At 40.6% G+C, this 24,995-nt stretch overlaps 1 protein-coding gene across 1 annotated transcript in view; it reads left to right on the top strand.

The window, feature by feature from the left end:
* The first annotated feature begins 1,708 nt into the window (after nucleotides 1-1,708).
* The window catches only part of LOC117395023 (potassium channel subfamily K member 9-like), a 78,888-nt gene continuing 55,601 nt past the window's right edge, over nucleotides 1,709-24,995 (top strand). Inside the window, exon 1 of the mRNA XM_033993861.2 lies at nucleotides 1,709-3,657. Within this exon, the coding sequence (XP_033849752.1) occupies nucleotides 3,063-3,657 (595 nt within the window). The 5' untranslated portion in view covers nucleotides 1,709-3,062. The remainder of the gene's footprint in view (nucleotides 3,658-24,995) is intronic.

Raw genomic sequence — 24,995 nt, 5'->3', positions numbered from 1 at the left:
TAGGGTTTTGTTACCGACTACAAAATACAATGTATTGCAGTGACAGTGAGATTAACCTCTGCTAAGCATTGCTAGGTGGGACTGATTGGTGAGTGTGTGATTTTAGACTTACTCTGCAGGCCATAAACTCCATTACATTAAATTCAGGAATCCTTGACCGGTGTAGTATCAAATTCAGTTCAATATTTCGCTTGTCACAACACGTGCCCTGCTCATTTAATCAAAGCGGGTTGCCGGCGATTTAGAATCTTCCGCGGATACGCGCAAGGCGCGTCATTCATGTTAAGCTTCCGCGAACTCCATACATTTTTAATGATTCAGCAAAAATAAACAACGTTTTCTAAATAAACAGCACCTATAAACACTGCGTTGCCCATAATGTTACTCTTATATTAAGAAAACAAAGGAAACCGTATTTCATGGGGAACTTGATTTGATACTACACCTGATTATACATCATCCTATATAGACAAAAACGGGGTTCGTGCGATGTGTTGTTTTGGTTGAATAAAGAAGCATTGCCTAATACTAAACATCAGAGTTATAAGGGGTTCAAAATAAAACTAAAACTGGGGCCTGGTGTGTAGAGCCCCTTAATTCTGTAGTAGAAAAGAACATATGCGAAGAACTGCCTCATGAAGTAGTACTTAAATAATGAAAGAGAAACACGGAGGCAAATTGAGATTTTGCAAAACCCTGGGTATTCTAGAAAAGCAATTCGAGTTGCCAAAAATAGCAACAGCCTTTCCTGCGAGTCAGCCACATTGAACCGCATTAATGATATTGTCTTTAGGTAACCCAGCAATCACTCCTGTTGAGTTTCTCAGTATACTGACAGCCCAATCTGTTACACATTGTGCTTTCAGACCGCACTACTTAAAACCGCGCACAAATGGGGTATTTTAAATGTGCGTATGACATGACACAATTAATCATAGATAGCTACAAGCAAAATAACTACAGATAAATAATAATAATAATAATAATAATAATAATAATAATAATAATTCTAAAAAAAAAAAAAAAAACATGAATCATGCTTCAACTACAAAGGTGTATTGTTCTGATAAAGTACCTATTAACATAACAATGTGCTGATATTAAAACAAAACCAAACATATATAATTTAACCTCTGGCAGCATTGGATAATCATAACTTGTACTGTTGTATTCAGCACTAAGAGGAGCTGAACAGAAAGACCCTTCTGAAATGTCAAGGTTGGGGTTAATATAATTAGTCCACACATCCGCATGTTCAAAACATGGTACATGTGTTTGGAACTCGATTTGCACTTCACTGTAATGTCTCTCGCAGCAGTGCAGCAACATCCACTGTGAAGTTCAGTGGGCTGTTCAGTGTCGCTCGTGCGCTGATATTGCATCAGGGTTGTCTTTTTCATCAGTTGATTTTACGCTCACTGTGCATTTAGGGTACGTAAACGGGGCAAGCACAGAAGACTCAACCACCCCCCCTCTCGCATTCACACATGGATTATCTACCCTTGCTTATCTTTAGTGGGAAAAACACACACACACATTTACGACTACGAGCACGTGGTCTGCAAAACCCCAATGATGATGTTTATTAGTAGGAGTGGCCAGAGAAAGAGGGACGGGTGGGGGGTTGGGGGGGGGAGGCAGGGAGAAAGAGACTGAGAAAGCGAGAGTAGGAGAGTCAACGGGATATAACCCTTTGCCAAGAGAAACGTTCGACAAGAGAAAGTAGAGAGGGGGTGGTTTCAAATAGAAAGCCATGGACTAAGCTTTACGAAGGAGATTTCTCCTAACTGGTGCCACTCTTTTGAACTTTTGATATATGGTGGCTGTTTCGTGTTTATTGTGTAATCGAAGGACGCACAAGTGCTCGTGGACTTGCATTTAACCAGTTCTTTGATGGTGCCTGGCTCCCTTCCTTTCTCTACGATCAGCTTGAGTAAAAGTGCTATTTTTTCCTAAAGCTTGCTTTGATTGATGAATACGAAACATGATCAACATACCGGAGTGCAACATGTGTTTTTCATACCCCAGTAGCTGAGAGGAAGTTATTTTTTTGTTGTTATTTTTGCCCGTACATTCATATGACCATATACAATGCTATACTGTAATACTGCTATCAAGATGTGAATAACACATTAAGAAATATAGTTTGCACGTTTCACGCATCCCTCAATTTGGTTTCAATGTTGTTCTGTGGTTCTGAATTGCCGTGTGACAAGGCTGGAGATATGACGGGTCGCTAAACTGGTGGACTTCAAAGATTACAGAACAGTGCGTTTCGTTTTCTTAATCCATCCGTAAAATCAGAGAATCCGCTTTTCATATTTCATTTTTAAACGTGAGCACTTCACTCGGACTGAAATCAAGACAAGGCAAAACAAGTCAAGGGGAGCGGGTTTCGAAAACAAATGCTCTTTTTTTATATACTAACCGACCAAGTTGTACGTTTAACTTCTGCTCAAACTAATGCAGATCATCGTCTCTGATCATAGACCCTCGCGGCAATCATCCAGAGAGCTGCATTTTTCAGCTCTGCTAGTGTGCTGCATTTAAAATTTTCCAGGCTGCAAGATCGAAAAGAAAACAGAAAAGCGATTGCTTTGTTCATTATCATCTCGTGCGGGTTTTTTTAGCAGTACTTGATGGGGTTTACAACAGCTTCGTTTATTTTCTCTCCACGTCAAAAAGGCTGCAGTTTTCGTGGGTGAAAATATACACAATAAATTGGAGTTAACTACACGAAACTTCGCAACGCAATGTAAAGGGATGATCCGCCAGGGCTGCCTTTCACCGCGGGATCTTTAATGTTTCTTTAGAAATCAATAGAATGTTTCTGACATCCCTCTCCGAACCAAATCTAAATAAATAGGTTGCGCTTTTTCATATGTCTTAAAAATAAAATGTTTAGGATACACAAATTACCCCTCATTTAATTTATTTATTAATTTTAATTGATTTAATAAATCATATATTTTATTTTAAAATCCAGCATAAAAAAAAAACAAAACAAAAACAAACAAACAAACAAACAAAAAAAACCCAGGAAATCTTTGTGTCGGTTGTTGATGGCACGACGCACTGGCTCGACTTGGTTTGGGCAGGTCTTGCGCAGAGTCTCTCGGCTGCAGGGCAACTGGTCCCGGCGATCGAGCAGCCTCTTGTGTATTTCCTCTTCCCAGGAACACGAACAGGGAGACGATAATAGGGGCCAGCAGTGTCTCCACCACACCAGCGCCCATTGCCCGCTCCGTCAGCCCCGCCACTGCGATTTCTACCCCCGTGGGTCCAATCGCTTCCAGAGCCTCCCCAGCTGCTGCTGCGCGTTCTTGGAGAATCCGAGGGGACATGATCCCCTCACTCACCGATTCCTGGTGGCCATGAAGCGGCAGAACGTGCGGACCCTGTCCCTGATTATCTGCACGTTCACCTATCTCCTGGTCGGGGCGGCGGTGTTCGATGCCCTGGAGTCCGATTACGAAGTGAGAGAGAACGAAAAGCTGGAGACCGAGGAAAGACGTCTCCAAGGGAAATACAACATCAGTAAAGAGGACTATGAGCAGCTGGAGACGATCATAATGGAGGCCGAGCCTCACAGGGCTGGGGTTCAGTGGAAATTTGCTGGCTCCTTCTACTTTGCAATCACGGTCATCACCACTATAGGTAAGTGTGCTTTTAAAGTTATTTATATAAAAGAAAACAACTTTGTTTAATATATCATTTGTTCATTGGTTTGCTTTTCATCATAGAATATGGTTACAGAACTTTTTTTTTTTTTGATGGACCAAAAACGAAACTATAACAATACATACACGTTGAGAAATCACCGATAATGTGCAAAACAATGATACAGATTTTTATTTTAAAGTTCAGTTTGCTTTATTTTAAAAAAAAATGCAAACACTTTCTTAAATCCATCATATTAATGTCAATTTTTAGGAAACTACAATACACTTCAACGTGATCCATATGCATGTGCTGAGCGTAGTGTAGATTACTCTGCTTTTAATTATGTCCATCTATCTTCCATAGAGTTAAGTTTGTGCTACGGTTTGGGCCATAATAGTATTGAAATACTGCAGTGACTACCAAGAACACCCAGACACTATTCTCTCTCTCTCTCTCTCTCTCTCTCTCTCTCTCTCTCTCTCTCTCTCTCTCTCTCTCTCTCTCTCTCTCTCTCTGGAGAGTTCTAGTACTGCATCATTTACATATGGCTTTAGTTCTATAAATCGACAGGTGTATACAGTAGGTAGTGAAGGAGTTAAACATTTGCGCTGTGGTGGATACATGTTACATAACGGGCGTGACTTTTCTGTTGCTGCTCGGACATTAGAGTGTCTGGTTAGATTAATATCACGTTACACAACACTGTAGAAAGCGTTCTTGTATGTTGATTTTCGTTGATAGCGCTAATACATGGATAGCGCTAATTTATGGAGAGACATCGTTAGCTATATGTACCCACATTTTGACATGCAAACAGAGCACATGAAATACCCCCACACAGTTTGATTATAGCACTGTACAATATGCTATACATTACAATTTGTTGGTCTGATGTGGGCTCTTGCTTGATATTATAAAACATATCGTTCTATAACCTATCAGCAAACATTAAAACAGGTATAGGTTTCAAATAAGCAACATGTAGCAAACCTTTATTTGCTCAGTTGTTTGAAAATTATTGGAGGCACATATTTAACTTAAAAACGAAACTTCATAAAGATAGAACTTATACTTCCACAAAGATGCCTGTGTATTTATATGCCAATGTTCTCTTGAGATTCAGTTTGTCAGACGGAAAATGCTACGGGCGCTGTTCTATTTTAACCATACTACTGTACATTTCAAATCACAACCAAGTAACCTTACACACACTGGCTACAGTTGCTTTTATATGCATTTGGTGAGCGAGCTCTTGTTATAAGCAGCAATGAAAATCCAAAGAACACACACACTCAGGCTCTTAAACAGTGATTTGCTGTTTAACAGCTTTCTAGCGTAAAAAGGATATATTCGATGTGCTTCATAATATTATCATGAATGAGTTCCAGCGCAATTGTTGCCCTCGCCACATTGTATACTTAGCTTTTTTCATATATATATATATATATATATATATATATATATATATATATATATATATATATATATATATATATACATACATATCCATTACACCCCATTTTAATGAAATGATACAAATAAAGTAAATAATAAAATGAGTTAGTAAGACTTTCCCAAATCTACAGGGAGTTTTCTGTAAAATGATACTATACGTGTTTCCGGATTGTCAAAAATAACAATACAAAAAATAATTTAAAAAAAAAGCGCATTGTGTAGGATCTGTGGAGACTCAGAACAAACCAGTCTGAAATGAATTAAGCAGAAGGTGAAAACTCTATTTTGAGATCAAGCGCAGTGCTGAAAGAACAGCTCCCAACGGGCCGCTTGTTGCAGCAGCCACACTCGTTGCGCGCCTACCATTCTTCTGTACTTTACTTGAATCTGTACGTTACGAATCTGTACACACACACACGCACACGCACGCACACACACACACACACACACACACACACACACACACACACACACACTACACACACACTACACACACACTATTGAACCCGATAACTGTTACAGACTTTTTACTCTGACACCTCCAAGTTATAAAATAATGTACTGAAAGCTAACAAAAAGAAACGTGTATTAACGGGGTTCCTTTTAAAATGATGATGATGATGATTATTATTATTATTATTATTATTATTATTATTATTATTATTATTATTATTATTATTTTATTGTCGTTGTTGTTGTTGTTGTATTAGCATTAGTCAATCATCTCTATGCTGAATACTGTTACTTGCACAGTAGGACTACACTGCAACAATAAACATTTATACTGTATGTGATAATGACATTTTGCATCGCAATGGCCCCATACAGTATGTCCCTCTCTTTGTATCTTGAAGGTTGACTGCATATTTATGAATTAAGAAGATACTATATACACTTAATAAGGTCGTATGCATTGGGAAGAAACTGAAAATAACACTACAATGTAAATTAAATGTTTAAGAATTAGATGAGTTAGAAGCAGAGATTGAATTTTAGGTACTCTTGGTTTTACAGTTTCTATTTCTTAGAAAGGAATTGTGCTTCTTAAACTACAATTAAACATTTTTTTTTGCGCAGGTCTAGGAATGTTACTTTTTTATTTGATTAAATATCATTAATTAATTGATTATATTCATTTTTTTGCAATATGACTGATTTTGCTCTAGATCCCCCTTTTGCTTCTTGAGGTATTGGCATTCATTATTATTTTTATTATTATTTTATTTCTTAGCAGACGCCCTTATCCAGGGCGACTTAAAATTGTTACAAGATATCACATTATTTTTACATACAATTACCCATTTATACAGTTGGGTTTTTACTGGAGCAATCTAGGTAAAGTACCTTGCTCAAGGGTACAGCAGCAGTGTCCCCCACTTGGGATTGAACCCACGACCCTCCGGTCAAGAGTCCAGAGCCCTAACCACTACTCCACATTCATTGCAATCGCTGGGTTCAGAAAAGGTTAATGCTCTGTACATGTCGCAAATGCAACCCCCTTGTCATCTTAAAGGAGATTGTAGGATATTCCTTGTATGCTAGGGATGATGTAATCCTACTCTGAAATGCAAGGCAGTGCTTTAAGTGGTAATCCTGAATTGGTGATTCATGTCTGCATCATCCACTTAATTATATAGAACACATACACATATCAAAGGAAACTATCGAAGCTGTTCTCAGTGTACAGTATAGAGCGATACCCTTAAGTATCAACAGCCTGTGGTTTCAGATATTCAATTATCCTTTAGCTGTATTGAGCTGCTGCTAAATACTTATGTAACCTTCAATGAAAATACCAAACTATTGTTCTTTGCTGAATACACATATTTTAGGACTGGCACACATCTAGCATATCTTTATTAAAATGTGCTCTCCTTTGCATTTATCATATATTCTAGAGGATATGTCACAACTGGCTTCTTTTCACCACCTTCTGCAAGTCAGTCCAGAAATGCTTGATTTGTATCAGAACTGGAGTTAGCCGGGGCTACGGACCAGAACCTTGAGGTTTCAACCCCAGTGTTAAATCACGTATAGTCATTCTACTCAGGGAAATAACACTGAATACTTATGGTACCATTTTTTTTAAAATAATGCTTCTATCACATTGTGCCTTGTCCATGCAGCATTATAGAAGAAAGCTGTAAAAGCAGTAATGACATGAATAAGTGCGTGCATTATAAATCAGCTATAAGAAATCAACCAATCACCATTACTGCATGGAACATACAGCACATTTTTAATTAAACCCAGCATCACCTTTTTATGTTTAATATTAGTTCCTTGGTGCAGTCTTCTTGATTGTGATTTATACAGTGTGCTTTGGGTCTTATTATCGTATCATAAGAGGCATCATTTCTCACAGCTTGATCAACCAGAACCAGCCAGCCTTTCACCCAAACTTCATGAGAGCTCTTGTACAGTAACAGACACACCACACTCAGTATATTGAACTCCAGTACAATGTCTTTAAAACCTTCTGCAGTCATGAAATATATGGGGTTAAGCAACTACATAACCATCATTGGAAGAATGTAGAAGCATCAGTATTAGGTCCTCTGCTATTCCTAATCTACATTAATGACTTAGATTCTGGTGTAGTAAGCAAACTTGTTAAATTTGCAGATGACACAAAAGTAGGAGGAGTGGCAAACACTGTTGCAGCAGCAAAGGTCATTCAAAATGATCTAGACAGCATTCAGAACTGGGCAGACACATGGCAAATGGCATTTAATAGCGAAAAGTGCAATGTACTGCACGCAGGCAATAAAAATGTGCATTATAAATAATCTTAATAACTAATTCTAAACAATAATAGTAATAACTATTATTATTTTCTTCTTCTTGGCAGCATGAACCGTTTTAACTGCAAGCCTTTTGCATTCTAGACAGCTGGGGGTAACCTCTTCATCTCTGCCTAGTGCGTAAAGCCTCATGTAAACCCCTATGCATTATTTGAACGATATCCTTTCTTGCGCAGCATCTCTTTTCAGTGCGTTTGGTGATATTTAAATAAACCCTCCCATTATTCTATTATTAATGAGGTTGTTTGCATTTGGACTAAATTCTCGCTCTAAAATAAACTCTCATGTAAACGTGGAAGCAGAACTGTCATGACCAAAAAAGCGCGAGAGATCTGTTGTCACGCTTTTCAGTTTTTGCTTGTAAACTGCCCCAGTGTCCGATACATGAACAGCAGTCCATGAAGAACAGCATGGTACAGCTGCCTCTTTGCATCACTGCCACTGCCATATCATCATGTTCAAGCACTTTGGAGTTATTGTTTTTTCTTTACAAATAACTGTTTCTGTGAGCTTCTCTGTTCTAACACAGATTCCTTCTAGTTTAGTTTAGGTTACAAATTAGCTGCCTAAATACTTTATTGTCTATGAGAAACATGCAATTAAGTGCAATGGCACACTATTTCTGCTGATTTTCATAAATTTTAACAGTGTTAACCATACAAATATTGTTAGTTATATCTCCATTGATACGCAGCCAATACTGTCACAGCTGGTTTTCATTGCAGCACAAGCACTGGACTCTTGACCGGAGGGTTGTGGGTTCAATCCCCGGTTGGGGACACTGCTGCTGTACCCTTGAGCAAGGTACTTTACCTAGATTGCTCCAGTGAAAACCCAACTGTAGAAATGGGTAATTGTATGTAAAGAATAATGTGATATCTGTATAACGTGAAAAAAAATGTATAATGTAATATCTTGCAACAATTGTAAGTCACCCTGGATAAGGGCGTCTGCTAAGAAATAATAATAATAATAATAATTATCATCAAATCTACTTTTCTGTTTTGTTTATCAGTGACCATGCTTTCTGGCTGTTCAAAACAATTAGTTTGATTATTTTCTTTTTAGCAGGACTGCTTTGGTACTGATTTAAAACCCCTTTCCCCCCTAATCAAGTACAATTTGCCAACCATCTGGACAAATGGGCAGCTAGACCAAGGCTCCTCATTTTAGACAGGATGCCTGGATGAGCACTGCATATATTATAGAGAACCACAAGGAAGAATACATAACAGTAAGTGCATGTAAATATCAATCTAGGTTATGTATTATCCAGGGTCTCCAGCAATCCTGAAATTTCACAGACTGTATCTTAATGTTACTACATCCTCCCTGTACCTAGAACCATATATATATATATATATATATATATATATATATATATATATATATATATATATATATATATATATGTATTTCATTCAATCTTTTGGACTCTCATCTACAAATGCTAATGAGCAATTATCTTGAAGTACAAACTATGTTACTATAGTATTAAAATGAAACATTGTCTCTACCATACCACTCTTTTATGTTCTTTGCCCTTTCTGTGCATTTTCTTTGTTATGTATTGTTTGATTTTCTTTTTCTATGTTGCATTAGGCAGATCCTCCTCTCTAATGTCTTTTCATATACTACCCTACCAGATAATACAGCGGTGTCTCTGTTTCACCCACTTGTTTGTACTTTTTAATACATTTTCTTGTCTTGTTTTCTTCTTTGCACTGGTCATATTCCATGTTTATCCACACAATCGGTCTCCTTTTCAGTCTTCTCTTTAGTTGCCATCTGTCTTTTTCTATTTCTTTGCTCTCGAGTCTTCTGTTTTTCCATTTTTAGATTTGTATCCACTGACCCATGCACCATGCTCTGGTTTTATTTCCTTAAAAAGTGCTGCAAAATACACTTCCACTTGAGTTGAACACCTTGGTTATGACTTATCAAAGGGGCCTATTCTGCAACAGAAAGGCATGTGCTGGTGGTCTTTACTCTTACCAATAGAATTACTGTGAACCTGCACCAGGGTTTTGCATACCAGCTGGTTATCCAGTAAGAAACCAGTAAATGGATTTTCCAGTTTACAACGCTTACTGGTCACCAGCTCACCAGCAGTTGTTGTCATTTTTTGAAGGGATATATTGTGTTTTGACCCCAAAAGACAAAGGAATACCCCACAGTTTAAATCAAGATGCTTTTATAAAAAACAAACAGAATCTGGAAGCACTACAGGTATTATAGTTAAGTGATCTGCACTGTGTCCATGATGTACCTTGAGCATCCTCAAAGAATAAACAGCTCTTACTGCACAGTAAAGGGTCTTCATCACTAGAGGCTTGTGTACATTATAGACCACAGAACGAATGTGCTACTTGGTGCAATACAAATACTGGAAGGAGAACTGAGGAGCTTTCTCTCTTCAGCACTTTCCAAGGCAAATAACAAAGAACTCTTTGTAAAGATAGAAATTGCCTCAAAGTTGATAACATTGCAGCAGTGGCAATGTGGCAGCAGTGTGGAGTAGTGGTTAGGGCTCTGGACTCTTGACCGGAGGGTTGTGGGTTCAATCCCAGGTGGGTGACACTGCTGCTGTACCCTTGAGCAATGTACTTAACCTAGATTGCTCCAGTAAAAACCCAACTGTATAAATAATGCAATTGTATGTAAAAATAATGTGATATCTTGTAACAATTGTAAGTCGCCCTGGATAAGGGCGTCTGCTAAGAAATAAATAATAATATAATAAATAATAACATTGAGTTTCTGGATGATACTATGTATATAATTATATTGTAATACATTTTCTAGTTCATTATGAATCCAAATAGAACACCCTCGGAATAACTGCTACGAAACTAGAATTCATATGAATTTGCGGCAGTTGTTTCAAACTGTAATCCAACTGTAAATACTCATATCTCACAGTTCGTAATCTCAGACAGCAAATTGGAAAGTTATCTAAAAGGTGAAGATGCTGCTTAATGGGTTTACAAATCTTCTCAACATGTGGTAAACTACAGTAAGTTGCTGTAAGTGAATTACCAATGAGTACGTTTTGTCTTTTTCTGTTATATGTAAATATATTTGGAAGCAAAATGTATTTGGGAACAATGATACAGTTTACTTATGTGCTGTTAATATAATTAGTGGATAATGGCATTGCTGTTGCATGTTGGAAGTAATAATTAAGCCTGAAACCGGAGAGTTGCCACCGTAACACTCCAGCAATGCCATTATCTTTATTATACTATAACTGTTTAAAGTTATTTATTTATTTGCCTTGGTCTGAAATAACTGTCCATTGAAAGCGTCCGTGTGAAGTGTTTCATCAGTGATGTTAGAACAGAGCGCCCCTGTGAAGTGTTTCATCAGTGATGTTAGAACAGAGCGTCCGTGTGAAGTGTTTCATCAGTAAGCAGTGATGTTAGAACAGAGCGCCCGTGTGAAGTGTTTCATCAGTAAGCAGTGATGTTAGAACAGAGCGTCCGTGTGAAGAGTTTCATCAGTGATGTTAGAACAGAGCGTCCGTGTGAAGTGTTTCATCAGTAAGCAGTGATGTTAGAACAGAGCGCCCGTGTGAAGTGTTTCATCAGTAAGCAGTGATGTTAGAACAGAGCGTCCGTGTGAAGTGTTTCATCAGTGATGTTAGAACAGAGCGCCCGTGTGAAGTGTTTCATCAGTAAGCAGTGATGTTAGAACAGAGCGCCCGTGTGAAGTGTTTCATCAGTAAGCAGTGATGTTAGAACAGAGCGTCCGTGTGAAGCGTTTCATCAGTGATGTTAGAACACAGCGCCCGTGTGAAGTGTTTCATCAGTAAGCAGTGATGTTAGAACAGAGCGCCCGTGTGAAGTGTTTCATCAGTAAGCAGTGATGTTAGAACAGAGCGCCCTTGTGAAGAGTTTCATCAGTGATGTTAGAAGTGTTTCATCAGTGATGTTAGAACAGAGCGCCTGTGTGAAGTGTTTCATCAGTGATGTTAGAACAGAGCGCCCCTGTGAAGTGTTTCATCAGTGATGTTATAGCAGAGCGCCCGTGTGAAGTGTTTCATCAGTGATGTTAGAACAGAGCGTCCGTGTGAAGTGTTTCATCAGTGATGTTAGAACAGAGCGCCCGTGTGAAGTGTTTCATCAGTGATGTTAGAACAGAGCGCCCGTGTGAAGTGTTTCATCAGTGATGTTAGAACAGAGCGCCCCTGTGAAGTGTTTCATCAGTGATGTTAGAACAGATGTTATAGCAGAGCGCCTGTGTGAAGTGTTTCATCAGTGATGTTAGAACAGAGCGCCCCTGTGAAGTGTTTCATCAGTGATGTTATAGCAGAGCGCCCGTGTGAAGTGTTTCATCAGTAATGTTAGAACAGAGCGCCCGTGTGAAGTGTTTCATCAGTGATGTTAGAACAGAGCGCCCGTGTGAAGTGTTTCATCAGTATGCAGTAATGTTAGAACAGAGCGCCCGTGTGAAGTGTTTCATCAGTGATGTTATAGCAGAGCGCCCGTGTGAAGTGTTTCATCAGTGATGTTATAGCAGAGCGCCCGTGTGAAGTGTTTCATCAGTGATGTTAGAACAGAGCGCCCCTGTGAAGTGTTTCATCAGTGATGTTATAGCAGAGCGCCCGTGTGAAGTGTTTCATCAGTGATGTTAGAACAGAGCGCCCGTGTGAAGTGTTTCATCAGTGATGTTAGAACAGAGCGCCCGTGTGAAGTGTTTCATCAGTGATGTTAGAACAGAGCGCCCCTGTGAAGTGTTTCATCAGTGATGTTAGAACAGAGCGCCCGTGTGAAGTGTTTCATCAGTAATGTTAGAACAGAGCGCCCGTGTGAAGTGTTTCATCAGTGATGTTAGAACAGAGCGTCCGTGTGAAGTGTTTCATCAGTGATGTTAGAACAGAGCGCCCGTGTGAAGTGTTTCATCAGTGATGTTAGAACAGAGCGTCCGTGTGAAGCGTTTCATCAGTGATGTTAGAACAGAGCGTCCGTGTGAAGTGTTTCATCAGTGATGTTAGAACAGAGCGTCCGTGTGAAGCGTTTCATCAGTGATGTTAGAACAGAGCGTCCGTGTGAAGTGTTTCATCAGTGATGTTAGAACAGAGCGTCCGTGTGAAGTGTTTCATCAGTGATGTTAGAACAGAGCGCCCGTGTGAAGCGTTTCATCAGTGATGTTAGAACAGAGCGTCCGTGTGAAGTGTTTCATCAGTGATGTTAGAACAGAGCGTCCGTGTGAAGTGTTTCATCAGTGATGTTAGAACAGAGCGCCCCTGTGAAGTGTTTCATCAGTGATGTTAGAACAGAGCGTCCGTGTGATGTGTTTCATCAGTATGCAGTGATGTTAGAACAGAGCGTCCGTGTGAAGTGTTTAATTAGTGATGTTAGAACAGAGCGTCCGTGTGAAGCGTTTCATCAGTGATGTTAGAACAGAGTGCCCGTGTGAAGTGTTTCATCAGTGATGTTAGAACAGAGCGTCCGTGTGAAGTGTTTCATCAGTGATGTTAGAACAGAGCGTCCGTGTGAAGCGTTTCATCAGTGATGTTAGAACAGAGCGCCCCTGTGAAGTGTTTCATCAGTGATGTTATAGCAGAGCGCCCGTGTGAAGTGTTTCATCAGTGATGTTAGAACAGAGCGTCCGTGTGAAGTGTTTCATCAGTGATGTTAGAACAGAGCGCCCGTGTGAAGTGTTTCATCAGTGATGTTAGAACACAGCGCCCGTGTGAAGTGTTTCATCAGTATGCAGTGATGTTAGAACAGAGCGCCCGTGTGAAGCGTTTCATCAGTGATGTTAGAACAGAGCGCCCGTGCGAAGTGTTTCATCAGTGATGTTAGAACAGAGCGCCCGTGTGAAGAGTTTTATCAGTGATGTTAGAACAGAGCGCCTGTGTGAAGTGTTTCATCAGTGATGTTAGAACAGAGCGTTAGTGTGAAGTGTTTCATCAGTGATGTTAGAACACAGCGCCCGTGTGAAGTGTTTCATCAGTGATGTTAGAACAGAGCGCCCCTGTGAAGTGTTTCATCAGTGATGTTAGAACAGAGCGTCCGTGTGATGTGTTTCATCAGTATGCAGTGATGTTAGAACAGAGCGTCCGTGTGAAGTGTTTAATCAGTGATGTTAGAACAGAGCGTCCGTGTGAAGCGTTTCATCAGTGATGTTAGAACAGAGTGCCCGTGTGAAGTGTTTCATCAGTGATGTTAGAACAGAGCGTCCGTGTGAAGTGTTTCATCAGTTATGTTAGAACAGAGCGTCCGTGTGAAGCGTTTCATCAGTGATGTTAGAACAGAGCGCCCCTGTGAAGTGTTTCATCAGTGATGTTATAGCAGAGCGCCCGTGTGAAGTGTTTCATCAGTGATGTTAGAACAGAGCGTCCGTGTGAAGTGTTTCATCAGTGATGTTAGAACAGAGCGCCCGTGTGAAGTGTTTCATCAGTGATGTTAGAACACAGCGCCCGTGTGAAGTGTTTCATCAGTATGCAGTGATGTTAGAACAGAGCGCCCGTGTGAAGCGTTTCATCAGTGATGTTAGAACAGAGCGCCCGTGCGAAGTGTTTCATCAGTGATGTTAGAACAGAGCGCCCGTGTGAAGAGTTTTATCAGTGATGTTAGAACAGAGCGCCCGTGTGAAGTGTTTCATCAGTGATGTTAGAACAGAGCGTTAGTGTGAAGTGTTTCATCAGTGATGTTAGAACAGAGCGCCCGTGTGAAGTGTTTCATCAGTAAGCAGTGATGTTAGAACAGAGCGCCCGTGTGAAGTGTTTCATCAGTGATGTTAGAACAGAGCGTCCGTGTGAAGTGTTTCATCAGTGATGTTAGAACAGAGCGCCCGTGTGAAGTGTTTCATCAGTGATGTTAGAACAGAGCGCCCGTGTGAAGCGTTTCATCAGTGATGTTAGAACAGAGCGCCCGTGTGAAGTGTTTCATCAGTAATGTTAGAACAGAGCGCCCGTGTGAAGTGTTTCATCAGTGATGTTAGAACAGAGCGCCCGTGCGAAGTGTTTCATCAGTAATGTTAGAACAGAGCGCCCGTGTGAAGTGTTTCATCAGTAAGCAGTGATGTTAGAACAGAGCGCCCGTGTGAAGCGTTTCATCAGTGATGTTAGAACACAGCGCCCGTGTGAAGTGTTTCATCAGTGATGTTAGAACAGAGCGCCCGTGTGAAGTGTTTCATCAGTGATGTTAGAACAGAGCGCCCGTGTGAAGTGTTTCATCAGTGATGTTAGAACAGAGCGCCCGTGTGAAGCGTTTCATCAGTGATGTTAGAACAGAGCGTCCGTGTGAAGTGTTTTATCAGTGATGTTAGAACAGAGCGCCCGTGTGAAGTGTTTCATCAGTGATGTTAGAACAGAGCGCCCGTGTGAAGCGTTTCATCAGTGATGTTAGAACACAGCGCCCGTGCGAAGTGTTTCATCAGTGATGTTAGAACAGAGCGCCCGTGTGAAGAGTTTCATCAGTGATGTTAGAACAGAGCGTCCGTGTGAAGTGTTTCATCAGTGATGTTAGAACACAGCGCCCGTGCGAAGTGTTTCATCAGTGATGTTAGAACAGAGCGCCCGTGTGAAGAGTTTCATCAGTGATGTTAGAACAGAGCGTCCGTGTGAAGTGTTTCATCAGTGATGTTAGAACAGAGCGCCCGTGTGAAGTGTTTCATCAGTGATGTTAGAACAGAGCGCCCGTGTGAAGTGTTTCATCAGTAAGCAGTGATGTTAGAACAGAGCGCCCGTGTGAAGTGTTTCATCAGTGATGTTAGAAGAGCGCCCGTGTGAAGTGTTTCATCAGTGATGTTAGAACAGAGCGCCCGTGTGAAGCGTTTCATCAGTATGCAGTGATGTTAGAACAGAGCGCCCGTGTGAAGTGTTTCATCAGTGATGTTAGAACAGAGCGTCCGTGTGAAGTGTTTCATCAGTAATGTTAGAACAGAGCGCCCGTGTGAAGTGTTTCATCAGTGATGTTAGAACAGAGCGCCCGTGTGAAGTGTTTCATCAGTGATGTTAGAACAGAGCGTCCGTGTGAAGTGTTTCATCAGTGATGTTAGAACAGAGCGCCCATGTGAAGTGTTTCATCAGTGATGTTAGAACAGAGCGCCCGTGTGAAGTGTTTCATCAGTGATGTTAGAACAGAGCGCCCGTGTGAAGCGTTTCATCAGTAATGTTAGAACAGAGCACCCGTGTGAAGAGTTTCATCAGTAATGTTAGAACAGAGCACCCGTGTGAAGTGTTTCATCAGTAAGCAGTGATGTCAGAACAGAGCGCCCGTGTGAAGTGTTTCATCAGTGATGTTAGAACAGAGCGTCCGTGTGAAGTGTTTCATCAGTGATGTTAGAACAGAGCGCCCGTGTGAAGTGTTTCATCAGTGATGTCAGAACAGAGCGCCCGTGTGAAGTGTTTCATCAGTGATGTTAGAACAGAGCGTCCGTGTGAAGTGTTTCATCAGTGATGTTAGAACAGAGCGCCCGTGTGAAGTGTTTCATCAGTGATGTTAGAACAGAGCGCCCGTGTGAAGTGTTTCATCAGTGATGTTAGAACAGAGCGCCCGTGTGAAGTGTTTCATCAGTGATGTTAGAACAGAGCGTCCGTGTGAAGTGTTTTATCAGTGATGTTAGAACAGAGCGCCCGTGTGAAGTGTTTCATCAGTAAGCAGTGATGTTAGAACAGAGCGCCCGTGTGAAGAGTTTCATCAGTGATGTTAGAACAGAGCGTCCGTGTGAAGCGTTTCATCAGTGATGTTAGAACAGAGAGCCCGTGTGAAGAGTTTCATCAGTGATGTTAGAACAGAGCGCCCGTGTGAAGTGTTTCATCAGTATGCAGTAATGTTAGAACAGAGCGCCCGTGTGAAGTGTTTCATCAGTGATGTTAGAACAGAGCATCCATGTGAAGTTTTTCATCAGTGATGTTAGAACAGAGCGCCCGTGTGAAGCGTTTCATCAGTGATGTTAGAGCAGAGCGCCCGTGTGAAGCGTTTCATCAGTATGCAGTGATGTTAGAACAGAGCGCCCGTGTGAAGTGTTTCATCAGTGATGTTAGAACAGAGCGCCCGTGTGAAGCGTTTCATCAGTGATGTTAGAACAGAGCGCCCGTGTGAAGTGTTTCATCAGTATGCAGTGATGTTAGAACAGAGCGCCCGTGGGAAGTGTTTCATCAGTGATGTTAGAACAGAGCGCCCGTGTGAAGTGTTTCATCAGTGATGTTAGAACCGAGCGCCCGTGTGAAGTGTTTCATCAGTGATGTTAGAACACAGCATCCATGTGAAGTGTTTCATCAGTGATGTTAGAGCAGAGCGCCCGTGTGAAGCGTTTCATCAGTGATGTTAGAACAGAGCGCCCGTGTGAAGTGTTTCATCAGTGATGTTAGAACAGAGCGCCCGTGTGAAGTGTTTCATCAGTAAGCAGTGATGTTAGAACGGAGTGCCTGTGTGAAGCGTTTCATCAGTGATGTTAGAACAGAGCGCCCGTGTGAAGTGTTTCATCAGTGATGTTAGAACAGAGCGCCCGTGTGAAGCGTTTCATCAGTGATGTTAGAACAGAGCGCCCGTGTGAAGTGTTTCATCAGTGATGTTAGAACAGAGCGCCCGTGTGAAGTGTTTCATCAGTAAGCAGTGATGTTAGAACGGAGTGCCTGTGTGAAGCGTTTCATCAGTGATGTTAGAACAGAGCGCCCGTGTGAAGTGTTTCATCAGTGATGTTAGAACAGAGCGCCCGTGTGAAGCGTTTCATCAGTGATGTTAGAACAGAGCGCCCGTGTGAAGTGTTTCATCAGTGATGTTAGAACACAGCATCCATGTGAAGTGTTTCATCAGTGATGTTAGAGCAGAGCGCCCGTGTGAAGCGTTTCATCAGTGATGTTAGAACAGAGCGCCCGTGTGAAGTGTTTCATCAGTGATGTTAGAACAGAGCGCCCCTGTGAAGTGTTTCATCAGTGATGTTAGAACAGAGCGCCCGTGTGAAGCGTTTCATCAGTGATGTTAGAACACAGCATCCATGTGAAGTGTTTCATCAGTGATGTTAGAGCAGAGCGCCCGTGTGAAGCGTTTCATCAGTGATGTTAGAACAGAGCGCCCGTGTGAAGTGTTTCATCAGTGATGTTAGAACACAGCGCCCGTGTGAAGTGTTTCATCAGTAAGCAGTGATGTTAGAACGGAGTGCCTGTGTGAAGCGTTTCATCAGTGATGTTAGAACAGAGAGTCTGTGTGAAGTGTTTCATCAGTATGCAGTAATGTTAGAACAGAGTGCCCGTGTGAAGCGTTTCATCAGTGATGTTAGAACAGAGCGTTAGTGTGAAGTGTTTCATCAGTGATGTTAGAACAGAGCGTCCGTGTGATGTGTTTCATCAGTATGCAGTAATGTTAGAACAGAGCGCCCGTGTGAAGTGTTTCATCAGTAAGCAGTGATGTTAGAACAGAGCGTCCGTGTGAAGTGTTTCATCAGTGATGTTAGAACAGAGCGCCCGTGTGAAGAGTTTCATCAGTGATGTTAGAACAGAGCGCCCGTGTGAAGAGTTTCATCAGTGATGTTAGAACAGAGCGTCTGTGTGAAGTGTTTCATCAGTGATGTTAGAACAGAGCGCCCGTGTGAAGTGTTTCATCAGTAAGCAGTGATGTTAGAACAGAGCGTCCGTGTGAAGTGTTTCATCAGTGATGTTAGAACAGAGCGCCCCTGTGAAGTGTTTCATCAGTGATGTTAGAACACAGCGCCCATGTGAAGTGTTTCATCAGTGATGTTAGAACAGAGTGCCCGTGTGAAGCGTTTCATCAGTGATGTTAGAACAGAGCGCCCGTGTGAAGTGTTTCATCAGTGATGTTAGAACACAGCATCCATGTGAAGTGTTTCATCAGTGATGTTAGAACAGAGCGTCCGTGTGAAGTGTTTCATCAGTGATGTTAGAACAGAGCGTCTGTGTGAAGTGTTTCATCAGTGATGTTAGAGCAGAGCGCCCGTGTGAAGCGTTTCATCAGTGATGTTAGAACACAGCGTCCATGTGAAGCGTTTCATCAGTGATGTTAGAACAGAGCGTCTGTGTGAAGTGTTTCATCAGTGATGTTAGAACAGGGCGCCCGTGTGAAGTGTTTCATCAGTGATGTTAGAACAGAGCGCCCGTATGAAGTGTTTCATCAGTGATGTTAGAACAGAGCGCCCGTGTGAAGTGTTTCATCAGTGATGTTAGAACAGAGCGTCTGTGTGAAGTGTTTCATCAGTGATGTTAGAACAGAGCGCCCGTGTGAAGTGTTTCATCAGTGATGTTAGAACAGAGCGTCCGTGTGAAGTGTTTCATCAGTGATGTTAGAACAGAGCGCCCGTGTGAAGTGTTTCATCAGTGATGTTAGAACAGAGCGTCCGTGTGAAGTGTTTCATCAGTGATGTTAGAACAGAGCGCCCGTGTGAAGCGTTTCATCAGTGATGTTAGAACAGAGCGCCCGTGTGAAGTGTTTCATCAGTGATGTTAGAACAGAGCGTCCGTGTGAAGTGTTTCATCAGTGATGTTAGAACAGAGCGCCCGTGTGAAGTGTTTCATCAGTGATGTTAGAACAGAGCGTCCGTGTGAAGTGTTTCATCAGTGATGTTAGAACAGAGCGCCCGTGTGAAGTGTTTCATCAGTGATGTTAGAACAGAGCGTCCGTGTGAAGTGTTTCATCAGTGATGTTAGAACAGAGCGCCCGTGTGAAGTGTTTCATCAGTGATGTTAGAACAGAGCGTCTGTGTGATGTGTTTCATCAGTGATGTTAGAACAGAGCGTCCGTGTGAGTTGTTTCATCAGTATGCAGTAATGTTAGAACAGAGCGCCCGTGTGAAGCGTTTCATCAGTGATGTTAGAACAGAGCGCCCGTGCGAAGTGTTTCATCAGTGATGTTAGAACAGAGCGCCCGTGTGAAGAGTTTCATCAGTGATGTTAGAACAGAGCGCCCGTGTGAAGTGTTTCATCAGTGATGTTAGAGCAGAGCGCCCGTGTGAAGCGTTTCATCAGTGATGTTAGAACAGAGCGCCCGTGTGAAGTGTTTCATCAGTGATGTTAGAACAGAGCGCCCGTGTGAAGTGTTTCATCAGTGATGTTAGAACAGAGCGCCCGTGTGAAGTGTTTCATCAGTGATGTTAGAACAGAGCGCCCGTGTGAAGTGTTTCATCAGTGATGTTAGAACAGAGCGTTCGTGTGAAGCGTTTCATCAGTAAGCAGTGATGTTAGAACAGAGCGTCCGTGTGAAGTGTTTCATCAGTGATGTTAGACCAGAGCGCCCGTGTGAAGCGTTTCATCAGTAAGCAGTGATGTTAGAACAGGTGTCATGTACTAGTGTCATCTCTCAGCTGTGTTTTATTTTCCATTCCGTTACTGAGTAACAACACAATGGTTAACCTCCATGAAAAAAACAAAACAATAATGGGATAGCCATTGCAGTTCAGTTGTTGTATAATTAAGTGATAGTGCATACGGCTCTATTGGTTACAGCTAAAGAAAACAGCTAAGAATGAGCATAAGGAGGATTTTATTCAAGCTATAAACAACACAACTTCTACTTTAATACAGGGGTGAGCAGCCTGCGGTAACCTTTAGATAATAAAGCTGTTAATAAAGATGTGGCATTAAGGTCTCTCAATGCTGTTTATTAGCAGTTGTTCTGGTCTGATTTACATACTCTTTAATTTAAACATACAGAGAAATTAGACAACCTTTGTTTCCTTGTTTTACCTGTTCAGGCATGTAGGGGCTGCAGGTTGGCCGCTGTGGGGCTCAGGCTGCTTGCACTGTCTTATTACTATTATACCACATGACTAACAAATAAAAGACTCAGTTATACAGAAATGCCATTGCTGGCTACTGCAATTTTAAGATTTTAAACTCCCTACAAAATCCTCCCCCATCTTCCATTGCATCATGTTTAATTTATTTATTTTATTTTTCTAGTGAGTTTTATTTAATTAAGAAAGCCAGCCCCCCTCCCCCCAACATGCTTAATCAGTATTTAGTCCATTAGTATTGAGTCGCTCATAATAATATATTTTCAATATGAATTGCTGGGCTGTCAAACTTTTTTGGTGTTTTCCCTTTTGTTGGGTACAGATGAGCACTCAGCTCTCACCAGGTTAACCACCAGGGTCTGGCAGTCAATTACAAAGGCCACATGTCTGTCTGCCTATCTGTTTTGTTTTTTTTGGCACTAAATGCTTTCAGTAAAAATAACTGTGCCAGTATCTCAACAAAATATGGTGTATCATCTTTTAGAAGCTACACCTAGCCTGCCTTTAACCTGCCCATGAAAATCCATAGTTTTGTTTTTGGTAGGCTAAAGATAAAAATACACTGTGCTGCACAAACAAGCAAGCCTGAGAATGTGTTTAATATTCAGAAAATGATATTTTGAATGGCTGTGCTGTGTGAAACTGAGAATAGCAAGGTTAGGCCAGGAGTTAGAAATGTGAATCCCAGCTCAGCAGCAGATTTACAGTGTGGCCTTTGGCAATTTGTACAATCAAACACCACACTAGACAACTTTATAAATTCATGTACAGCCTACTGAACACACTATGCTATACGGTATGACTGTGAAATGTTGCAAACTATCAATTTCCTGGCTCAAGTGAGAAAAAAAAGGTTTCAGAAAATACAGTACAAAGCATTTCTTACTCTCAGCTGCAAAAATAAATAAATAACTGACACTCGCATCTGCACCACCCTTTTCAATATCCAGAATGCAGATATTATCTAATTGATTGAAACCCCAACTTCTGTTTCTTCCTGTTCGTATCAAACGTTTTCAATACTTTTAGCATACATAATGAGTTACTCACCAGTTCCGTCCCTGGTCACAGTTATTATATGATTTAATAGAATTTATGTTGTAATAAACGTCATGTGTGGAATGTTTGGACTTTCACAAACATGTAATTAATACTTAAGACTTTCTGTTTGCCACCTTGTTATGTATGCTATGACAGACGATCTACAAATACAGTACATTGTAAACAACCTGGCTACTTCCAGATCTCCATGAACGTACATTAAAGACCCCTGTAGGCATGTATTGCCTATATTCCTTGATAGCAGACAGGTCTCTTGTAGACTGTGCTACTTGAAATTATGTCCCAAAATGCATCTGTACAGCTGCAGTCCAGAAAAGTTATGCCAAATATTTTAATCTGATGGTTCATGTTTATTTCCCCCTTATGTCTAGTGTAGAATTTATTTTCTCCAAGAAAGCAGTCAGGGAACTAGAATTTTTGTCCCATTCCTTGACTGCAAATTCACATTAGCTGTATTAATAAAGAAGACCCTTTTAGCATGACTTAGCAGCAAATACTGTATATTGATCATATCGATGTTCAACTACATGTAGCAGGAATCCAACAAGGGCCTAGACAAAGAGGGTGTGGCCAACACACAACTTGGTTAGCAAGGTATGAAAGGACACGTTCACCTGCTGGCAGTCCCCATTCTGACCCTGGTCATCACGTTGAGTGCATATGCAACAGCGTTGCAGACATCTCAGACTGCACAGGTGAAGCACTTTGACACCTTGTGCAGAAGGAGCTGCCAATGTTTGCAGCACTGGGCAACCCCCAGAAACTGGTGAAAAATGTAACAGTTTTCCAGGGCATGATGCTGTTCCAGGTCTTATAGGTTAGAGCCATCAGATGGATTAACAGATACTTACTATCCTTTCATATAAATATAATCCTATAATTTATATAATGAACACATTTTCTGCTTTGCCATTTTAAAAGGGCTACTTACTTTATAACCATGTTGTAAATTAGCTAGGGGTGTTTTTTAAAAGCTGTAAATAATCCGAATGTACGTAATTTGAGTAGAGCACATGCAAACAGATGCAAGAAATATATGTCTAAATTGGGTTTGTCTGAAGAAAATCTCACAGTTATTGCAAGGAACATTACTTTTTTGTATTTGTGATCAAGTGAATAAAAGAAAAAAAGACAGAACCAGATAGATACTGTGTATTCGGATCAACTTTACATTTTCATCTTCTGCACTGCCAGACAGTCTAGTTTCCTCATTTTGGTGATTAATTGCTATATATGTTTCCACCTCCAAAGCTGGTGCTACACTTAGTAAACCATGCGACTGAAAAAAAACTCTACAAGAATCAGAATTTCTTCAAATGGATGTGTCTGAGACAAGGAGGTTGTACTCTGCCTAAGCTAGTGACAACACTGGTATACCACACTGCTCTGATGATGGGTTAGGCATGTGTAGGGCTAAGTAGAACAGAACACAGTTAATTCATTTGCAAAATAATGTAACATTGTAATTCAAGACTAAATCAGATACAACTATTGGGTTAAACCTTTATTGATATTATCACCATATTGTTTGTAACAGCCCATTAGTAATTATGCAATGTTTTTAATGTTTTGAGGGTTAAAAACAATTACATAAATTCAAGTCGTTGAACCACAAGCTCAACCTTTACCTTTTTGTACATCCATGAACATGTTTTCTGAACTCGGTGTGTCTTAAGAAATTGATGTGTCGTAAGAATGCTCACAAAATCAAGACAAACCCTCACATTGAGCTGCTGCAGCCATCTATTTACAGCTCAAAGCAATTATATTCATTTAACTTTGAATTAATCCATGTTATTAATGATACTTGACAACAGTGAGTAAATTCAATGAAACTTATGTATCAAAGTGTATGTTATTCAAAGATTAGCATTCAAAGATTATTAGTAATACAGAACTACAGTTATTGTAATTATACCTCTAAGCGCAATATAATGGTCATCTAGTTTAAAAACATTCACAGCATAGGTATGCAATATCTACCTGAACTGGGGGGATTTTTCAGGAACAGGGGTGAAGGATGTCATCTTGAATCTCTTGAATAGCCCAAAGAATGTATCTAGGTCCATTGTATTTATATGTAGGGCTTCTGTTTTTCGGGTTTTATTAATTGTATTTTCTGGTGTTTATTTTTAGCTATTTTTGAGTTTTATGTAAATCGTTTTTTTGGGGGGCTTTTGTTTTTGATATACTGTATGGAATTAGTGTTTTTGGTTACTTTCCAAGATGCTTGAGCGTTTTTTGTGTGTGTCTGTGTGTGTCAAAACATGTATAGTAACTCGACAGTACTTGCACAATTAAGTTGTACCTTCTTTCCTTTGCTGTCTTCCTTACAACGAAATCTCTATGGTCACGGGCACATTCTTCTGGGGTTTCTGTGTGTAGGCATTTTTGTACATTTTTCCACAATTCCTCCGTATCTTAACTGTAATACATCTTTAAATCCCGCTAACAAGCCTCCATCCTGATTGTAATCTCGTTTTAAATCTCGCAAGCGGAGTCTCCAATAGAAATGTAGGAATGTGTTGTCACTCAGTAACTCAATTACCACCTAAACTGTGTGTCTGTTTAAACTGTCTGCATCTGATCTTATTTCTTAAGTATGTTGAGCCATCTGGTATAGTTAATTAACAGTGCTTATGATTATAGTTTATTTATTTGGGAAATTCTTGTATAGTGGCTTATGTATTTTAGTTTTCATTGTTGGTTCACTATTGAAATACTACTGAAATATCCGATAATTCTGATCTTGTATGCATTGTTTTGTAATCAGTATTAAGTTGTACAATGTACAGTATGCTGGATATATTGAGGATATGTCATGAAAAACCATAAGATACAGTATTTCTGCATTGGGCGGACTGCTGATAACAAACAAGCCCTTGGGCGAGTTTATTATCCTTCTGCCACTGAACGGATCCCTCCCACAGTTGGGCTGGGTGTAGAGGAATGCATTCTTCATACCTGCTGTTCTGTCAAGTCTTTTTGAAGTTCCTAAAATAAAATATCCTCATCTAAGTAAAGATGAGATCAAAGTTTACTTCCATCTTAAAATATTTTGTATTTTGTGAGTATTAATGTTTTATAAACAGTGTTGTTTTTAAATGAAAAGTATAATGCTCAGCAATAGAATGTAAAAGAAAGATCTGGTCATGAGGTACCATAACAATATTATGAGGATTGCAGACAATGATGGAAAGTGAGCATCCACAGGTCAGCTCAATATCACTCCTCTGAGCTGTGCTTGCATGGACTGATTCTTCTTGGCAGACAGATTCGACCAATTTTGTAAAGTGGGCTGATGATCCTAAA

This window comes from Acipenser ruthenus, chromosome 3, assembly GCF_902713425.1.
Source record: "Acipenser ruthenus chromosome 3, fAciRut3.2 maternal haplotype, whole genome shotgun sequence".
NCBI classification, from domain to species: Eukaryota; Metazoa; Chordata; class Actinopteri; order Acipenseriformes; family Acipenseridae; genus Acipenser; species Acipenser ruthenus.
The sequence above is the reverse complement of the archived record's forward strand: the minus strand, read 5'-3'. Positions and strand labels throughout refer to the sequence as shown.